Consider the following 8,632-nt stretch of genomic DNA (forward strand, 5'->3'; position numbering starts at 1 on the left):
TCACTTTCTTATAAAGCAGAAACTAACACACCACTGTAAAGCAATTATACTCCAATAAAGATGTTAAAAAAAAAGAATATTAACTGTATCTTATAACTTAACATAGACTAGGTTCTAATAGAATTTTGACATTATTAATAAAACGTGTTGCAATTACAAAAAAAATGTTAACAGGAGATAGCTGTGAATGTTGGCATTATGGGGATTTTTATTTCTTCCTTATATTCTACAATAAACACATATTAGTTTTTTTTATTAAAAATTAATGTTTTTGAGTGATGTTTGCAAAGACAATGTAATAGCACTTCTAATGTAATTATAGTACCAAATAGTGGTAAATCACACAGGCAGCTCATTGGTTCCTATCCCAGTTCTACTAATTTGTTGTTTGGTCTTGACATAGTCACTTTACCTGTCTGAGCCTCAGTGCCCACAACATTAAAACGGGTATACATCATTAGCATCTACCTCGTATGGTTGTTAGGAAGATGGAAGATAAAGAGCTCGGGAATATACCCAGCTCGTGGTAGGCAGGCCAGCTGCTATTACTGCTGTGATGCTAGCGGGGAATGTGCACAAGCAAGCAGCCCAGCAAGCTCTCCAGACAGACTGCCTGGGTCTGCATCCTGGCTCTGTCATTTACCAGCTGTGGGACCTTGGGCCTATAACCTTACCTCTCTGGGCTTCAGGTGAAGACTAAACCAAAAGCACTTAGCACAGAATACATATTCAATCAATGTGATAAAAATTTAACTATGTGACTACTATATATAAAATAGATAACCAACAAGGACCTACTGTATAGCACAGGGAACCAACTATACTCAATATTTTGTAGTAACCTATAAGGGGAAAGAATCTGAAAAACAATATATATACATATATATGTGTATATATATGTGTATATATATATATATATATATCACTGAATTGCTATGCTGTACACTTGAAACTAACATGATATTGTAAATCAAATACTTAAATAAAAATTCAACTATGTGAGAAATATACATCAAACACAGGTAATGCCATCTTCTGCCTTTGGTGTACAAACATGTTAGCGATGATTATTTATAAAATGACCAATATTACTATCAGTAAAAGAACAAAGGAAAGGGAAGCAGTGAATACAGGGAACACAGCCAGGCACTGCCTCCCTTGCTGTGTGAGCTTAGAGAAGTTTGATAACTTCTCTGAGCCTCAGTTTCCCCATCTGGAAATACAGGGCTAATGCCTGTCTCATAAGGCTATTATAACACTCAAGGAAAAGCAAATTTGACATAAATGGATTTACCTTGTGCCTTATGCTAGGCACGTTAGTTTACACCATCATCTCATTTAACCCTCAAAACCAGGGGTCCTCATCCCCCGGCCACAGACAGGTATTGGTCTGTGGCCTGTTAGGAACCAGGCTGAACAGCAGAAGGTGAACTGCGGCTGAGTGAGCGAAGCTTCATCTGTATTTACAGCCGCTCCCCATTGCTCGCATTACCGCCTGAGCTCCGCCTTCTGTCAGATCAGCGGTGGCATTAGATTCTCATAGGAGCATGAGCCCTACTGTGAACTGCGCATGCGAGGGATCTAGGCTGCGCACCCCTTATGAGAATCTAATGCCTGATTATCTGAGGTGGAGCTGAGGCGGTGATGCTAGCACTGGGGAGCGGCTACAAACACAGATTATCATTAGCAGAGAGGTTTGACTGCACAGAGACCATAACAAATCAATTTCTTGCAGACTCATATCAAAACCCTATCAGTTGGTGGGAAGTGAAAATAAGCTAAGGGCTCCCACTGATTCTGCATTATGGTGAGTTGTATAATTATTTCATTATATATTACAATGTAATAATAATAGAAATGAAGTGCACAATAAATGTAATGCACTTGAATTATCCCGAAAACATCCCCTGACCCCGGTCCGTGGAAAAATTGTCTTCCATGTAACTGGTCCCTGGTGCCAGAAAGGTTAGGGACTGCTGCTCAGAACAACCCCATTGGGGCTTCCCTGGTGGCACAGTGGTTAAGAATCCGCCTGCCAATGCAGGGGACATGGGTTCCAGCCCTAGTCTGGGAAGATCCCACATGCCACGGAGCAACTAAGCCCGTGCGCCACAACTGCTGAGCCTGCGCTCTAGAGCCCGTGAGCCACAGCTACTGAGCCCCCGTGCTGCAACTAATGAAGCCCACGCGTCTAGAGCCTGTGCTCTGCAACAAGAGAAGCCACCGCAATGAGAAGCTCGCTCACCTCAACGAAGAGTAGCCCCCACACCACAGGTAGAGAAAGCCCGCGCGGAGCAACAAAGACCCAATACAGCCAAAAAATAATAATAATAATAAAACAAATTTAGGGCTTCCCTAGTGGCGCAGTGGTTGAGAGTCCACCTGCCGATGCAGGGGACACGGGTTCATGCCCCGGTCCGGGAAGATCCCACATGCTGCGGAGAGGCTGGGCCCGTGAGCCATGGCCGCTGAGCCTGCGCGTCCGGAGCATGTGCTCCACAATGGGAGAGGCCACAACAGTGAGAGGCCCATGTACAGCAAAAGAAAAATAATAATATAAATAAATTTTAAAAAATAAAATAAAGTATAGGATGTGGATGTGTGTAGGTTATATGCAAATACTATGAAAAAAAACCCATTAAATTGGAATTAGTATTCCCTTTCTACAGATGAGGAAACAGGTTAAAAACAATTCCAGGGTCACTCAACAAGGAAGTGGGCAGAGATAAGATTTCAATCCAGGACTCACTGACTCCAAAAGATAATGATGCCCTTCCTATCTCAACCTTTCAGACTCAACCTACCAGTTTGGGGCAGTCTCCTGGGCTGGATTCCTCTGCCTGGTCCTGGCTGGAGTCGTCTGGGCATCTCTCAGTGCCCTGGTCCTGGGCATGGGGCACCGGGCTCCTTCTCAACTGTTTAGCACACTTGGATCTTCTCTGCCCCATGCATGGGCCTGAGCTAGCCTTGCTGGCTACAGGCTGCAGGGCAGCAGCGAGTCCCTGTCCTGGCATCCCCCCAGACACTGGCTGAGCCTTGACCTCCAACTCCTCCTGGTTGTGTGAGGTGGCAGGACCATCACCACCGCCAGGCCCCGCGATGTGTCTGGCTTCTTGCTGCTCTGTGGAAGCCTTTCCGGACACTCCCAGGCACAGTACAGGGCTCTGTGGAGGATCCCGGGCAGCTGGATGAAGGGACTCGCCTCCACTGGGCAGTGGGGACCTGACAGGGTCACAGGGGCTGCCTGGCTGGGTCCCGCCCTCTGCAGTGGGCAAATATTCAAACTTCTCAATCCCTGAGGCACAGCTCATCCAACTTCCACCTGAATCTCCAGGCCCACACCCAGTGTCCTTGCAAGAGAGAGGACTGCAAGGGCCTCCCAAGGACTCCACGTCAGCACCTTGGGGGGAGTCTCCCACAGACTGGGGCTTGTCCCCACCAGGGCTCTGACCAAGCCACAAGAAGTCATCAGCTCCCTCATCCTCTGAGGGGGCCTCAGACCTCCTGCTTTTCTGTCTTGTTCCCACGGACACACTACAAAGACTCCTGGGCCAGCTTCCAGCTAAGATGTTGTGCATTGTAACCTGGAGCCTCTTGGAGGCCTGAGCCCTCCTGTGGGCAGGCACTGTGGGCAGTTGGATGTGGAGCCTGGGGCCGGGCACCGAATCCTGGCTCTCTCCCATAGCTTGCAGCCCCAGGACCACCAGGTGGCCCTTGGCCTCCAGGCTAGTCCCAGGAGCACCCACTACCTGGGAGCTGGCACCTTGCTGAGCCTCTTCCCTGAGGACCCTCTTCCTGCTGCCCACCCAAACTGGGGCCCCAGAGCTCCCTCCTGGCAGGTCTGGTGCCAGGCCTACCATGGAGCTGGTTTCTTCCATATCCTCCTGGAAAAGCCCACAGCTGTTGTGGAGACTGAGAACGGGGTCCTCTGTGCTGGAACCCTCTGCAGCTGCCTCCTGAGACATGTCTGCCCACCGACAGGGGCCCAAAGAAGAAGGCAGGCCCTGTGAGGAGACAGAAAGGGACTTCATCTCGGAGGGTCTGACCCGCCAGCCCACTCAGGACACCAGGCCAGTGGGAACCTGGGAGGCTGCCTCCCTTACAGGTGGCACCTCCAGGTACCACTGATGTAAGCACCCCAGGTGAGGGAGGGGAGGCCTGTCTCCAAGCAGGGTTGAGCTACGGCCACCTTTAAGGTCTTCCCCTCTCTGGGAGTTCACACTTTTGCTTAAATGGGCCATAATAACAGCAGTTATCATTTACTAATTAGTTACTTCTGTGCATTATTTCATTTCATGCTGGCAGCCACAGGTGAGGAAAGTGAAATTCAGTGACTCGCCCAAGGACACGCGCAGATAAGAAGTGGAAGAGCCGGGATTCTCTCCCCAACAGAAAGCCCAGCCCTTAAACCACTCTGAACCAAGCAGACACGTAATGACGTTAATTCCCATAATTCCTGACCGACCCCGCCTCACATCGGGCCGGGTCTGACAGACACTCCAGTCAGGTTCCCAGGCCTGACCCGGCAGTCCCCCACCGGCCTACACGCTCTCACCTGGGGTCTCTGGGTTCCACCTCTCGGGGTTCCACCCCCAACTGTAAAGGGCCTGAGAACACGTGAGGCGGGCAGCCCTGAGGGAGGGATAGGGGCGGAGTCTGTTGGTACGCAAAGGGCGGTACCCCAGGCGTGCTGGCGTCCGTATCCGGCAGAGGACGCTCTCCCCCACCGAGGGCTTCCCGGAGGAGGTGCCTGGTGACAAAGGACCTTGAATGCCTACCTGCCTGCTTGCCTGCCTGCCTGAGAGTTTAAACTTGTTCATAAGGCGATGGGGAGTTACTGAAACCTGAACCTGAACCTCTAGAGGAGTGTCTGAATCAGATCTAGTGCCTGAACCTCTAGAGGAGTGTCTGAATCAGATCTAGTGCCTGAACCTCTAGAGGAGTGTCAGAATCAGATCTAGATTTTTGCTCAATTATTTATTTTTAATTATTGTTATCTCAAATATAATTCATATAGATGAGAATGCACACCCGATGCAATGCCCAACAGAGAGATTAGAAATAAAAAGCTAAAAATGTCGTCTCACTCCCCAACTCTTGGGAGCAACCTTCCTTCCTTCCTTCCTTTCTTTCTTTCTCTTTCTTTCTCTCTCTTTTTAAAAAATTCATATAACTATGAATAATATACTCATGCCTCTATTACTTGGTTTATTAATGTTAACAGTATCTATTGACTAACCTGCTGTGTGATTTCATTAATCAACCTTTCCCCCTTTCTCCTCCCAGTTTTTGTTTTTATATTCATCTTTTTTTTTTATTCCATTGGTTGCTGTTACAGTCTTCTCTCTGTATGGGGGATTCGGTTCCCCAGCCCCCAGGCGCACCAAAATTCCCGAATGCTCAAGTCACTTATATCAAATGGCACAGCATTTGTATATAACGCATGTGCCTCTTCCCAAATACTTTGTCATCTCTAGATTATTTATAATACCTCATGTAAATGCTGTGTAAATATTTTGCATGTGCCCAGCAAATTCAAGTTTTGCTTTTGGGGACTTTCTTGAAAATTTTTAAAAAATATTTTCCATCTGAGGTTGGTTGAATCCAGATCTGGAACCAGAACATATGGAGGGTCAACTGTATCCGTTTAAATAATAGTCTTAAATGTCTGTTCTTCTTTAGATTGTATCTCTTGACTCTCCCGTGTGAAATGAATAATTTCCCTTGATTTCCCCTCCCCACTTCTGCCTTCCTCCATCAACTCAACCTTAACTTTTGCTTTAAGGTTGTTAGCATGTACATTCTCTCTTGTAAACATAATTCAGTTTGCCATACTTTGCCTGTATGTATTTCTTAACATTGAAAACCAAATGACATTTATAACATTATGACTATGTAAATACTTTCATTTCAGAACCAGGGATTTGATAGACCTCACTGAGAGGGAGATGGAATTCCCCAGCACTGAACCTGTGACATGTGAGGCTGAGAAGCTTCCAGGTCAATGAATTACTACACCCAGTTAGAATGAATACATTTAGATATATGTAGATTAACATGGATGTATCTCAAAGACATAATGTTGAATTAAAAAAGCAAATGTTAGTGAGGGAAACTGAGTGCTGGGTATACGGAAACTCTCTATACTAATCTTCAATATTTTTCTTTAAATCTAAAACTCTTCTAGAAAATAAATTTTAATTAAAAAAAAAAAAGGAAGTTGTAGCGTGATCCATATTGAAAACTCTCACGATATGGCTGCCAGGGTCACAAATGAGGTAAGAGTTGAGATTGATGTCACCAATGACCACAATTACTGCTCTAAAGAAAAAAATTTGGGGAATGAGATGACCTCCCACTATGGAATGTCCTGGCCATGATAGCAGAGACGTGGACCAGGACCCCTAAGACCAAGTGGACTGTTATTCTGGTCCATTCAGATAATGGATGTCTCCCACCACTGGGCAAAGAAAGGGGGAATGAAGGTACCACGTGGCATAGAGGATAAAAGGACAATGATGGCTAATACAAATAGTGCTACTTCAAGCCAGGGACTGGTCTAAATCCTTAACCTATATTAATCCTATGTTTATCTCTTTTAATTTACCTATATTAATTCTTACACCAAGTCTAAGAGGTAAATACTGTTATTATCCCTATTTCATTTTTTAAAATGTATTTATTTTATTTTTGTCTGCGTTGGGTCTTTGTTGCTGCGCACGGGCTTTCTCTAGTTGCAGCGAGCGGTGGCTACTCTTCGTTGCGGTGCGCGGGTTTCTCATTGCGGTGGCTGCTCTTGTTGCGGAGCACGGGCTCTAGGCGCGCGGGCTTCAGTAGTTGTGGTTCGCGGGTTCTAGAGCGCAGGCTCAGTAGTGGCGCATGGGCTTAGTTGCTCCGCGGCATGTGGGATCTTCCCGGACCAGGGCTCGAACCCGTGTCCCCTGCATTGGCAGGCCGATTCGTAACCACTGCGCCACCAGGTAAGTCCCTAGGTTTTCTACTCCTTATAACATTTGGTGAAATTCATTGGAAAATTATATGGTGCCATTTGGTGAATGAGACATTTTACTACTATGTTGATTTATTAAATGACTATTGGTTTGTTCAGTTCTATTTGTTTTTGAAACAATTTTAGCAATTTATATTTTCCTAAAATTTGTCCATTTTTTCAAGGTTTTCAAATGTAATGGCACAAAGTTGTCCATAGTATTCCATGATTCAAAAGATCTCTGTTGTATCAGAGTTATATTCCCCTTTTCATTCCTAATAATGTTTATTTGGGCTTGTTCTCTTTCTCTCTCTCCCGATCAGTCTTTCTAGGGTGTTTTTCAAAGAATTAGACTTTTGTTTTGTTTGTTATCTGTTTTTTTTGTTGTTGTTGTCATTATATATATACATATATATATGTATGTGTGTATATATATATATATATATATACCGCACCACACAGCTTGTGGGATCTTAGTTCCCCAACCAGGGATTGAACCTGGGCCCCAGCAGTGAAAGTGCCAAGTCCTAACCACTGGACCGCCAGGGAATTTCCATTGTCATTATATTTTCTACTTCCTTATCTTCTGCTCTTTCTTTCATTACTCGATTTCTTCAACTTCCTTTGGTTTACTATTGTTCTTTTAATTCCTTCTTAACCTGAACCTTCAGCTCATTTTAAAAACTATTTTTATTCATAATTAATTCATTTAATGCTATACATTCTTCTCCAAGTACTTCTTTAGCTGCATCCTACAAGCCCTCATAGGTAATGGTGATGCTTTTATCATCATTCAGCTATAAGTATTTTATAATTTGTTATAATTTACTCTCTTATTCATGGATAATTTAGAAGTTTATGTGTGCATTTAGGGTTCAAATAAATGAAAAAATTAAAGCTACCTGTTATTATTGAAAATAAATGTAATTTTACTGCATTGTGATGAGAGAAAACGGTATATAATGTTGACTTTGAGAAATGTTTAAGATTTCCTTTGTGAGCCGTTAATATTTGTTGTGTGCTTCAACTACTGAGCCCGAGTGCCACAACTACTGAAGCCCACACGCCTAGAGCCTGTGCTCCGAAGCAAGAGAAGCCACCGCAATGAGAAGCCCACACACCTAAACAAAGGCCCAACGCAACCAAAAATAAACAAATAAATAAAAATAAAATAAATTTTAAAAATATTTGTGTGCTTGAAATAATGTAAATTCTCAGTTTAATGGTGTAAGCTTTTCTTGCCTCTTTATATATTAAAGGTTTATAACCACATTTTCAAATCCATAGTAATCTATAGTAATGTGAATCTGTAGAAATCAGCATTCAGTGCACAAAACAGAAACCACTCCAGGTATTTTAAGCAAAATGAGCATTAAGTTTTTACAGAGTCATTGGAAGGGCTGTAGGAGTGCACATGAGGTTGGGTCTCTGCGATGCTATCTATTGCTAGAACCACGTTTATGGTACACGGTTGTAACAAGCCAAAGAGTGGGACACCAGCACTGCCAACACAGACACTGCTTCCTAACATTCACAAAACCAGAGGCCAGTCATTGACACAGAAAAACTCGATGGCTCTAGGATTGTGCTTGTAAGCAATAACAGCCCAAGGAAAAGGACAATGATCTCTGCCTCTCATCCACC

At 44.4% G+C, this 8,632-nt stretch overlaps 1 protein-coding gene across 1 annotated transcript in view; it reads right to left on the reverse strand.

The window, feature by feature from the left end:
* The window catches only part of SPOCD1 (SPOC domain containing 1), a 28,659-nt gene extending 24,694 nt beyond the window's left edge, over positions 1 to 3,965 (reverse strand). Inside the window, exons 1-2 of the mRNA XM_060003367.1 lie at positions 3,858 to 3,965; positions 2,805 to 3,164 (exon numbers count right to left, since the gene is read on the reverse strand). Coding sequence (XP_059859350.1) covers positions 2,805 to 3,164; positions 3,858 to 3,965 — 468 coding nt within the window. The remainder of the gene's footprint in view (positions 1 to 2,804; positions 3,165 to 3,857) is intronic.
* Between the last annotated feature and the right edge of the window lie 4,667 nt (positions 3,966 to 8,632).

The sequence above is a fragment of the Delphinus delphis genome, chromosome 1 (genome assembly GCF_949987515.2).
Source record: "Delphinus delphis chromosome 1, mDelDel1.2, whole genome shotgun sequence".
Taxonomy (NCBI): Eukaryota; Metazoa; Chordata; class Mammalia; order Artiodactyla; family Delphinidae; genus Delphinus; species Delphinus delphis.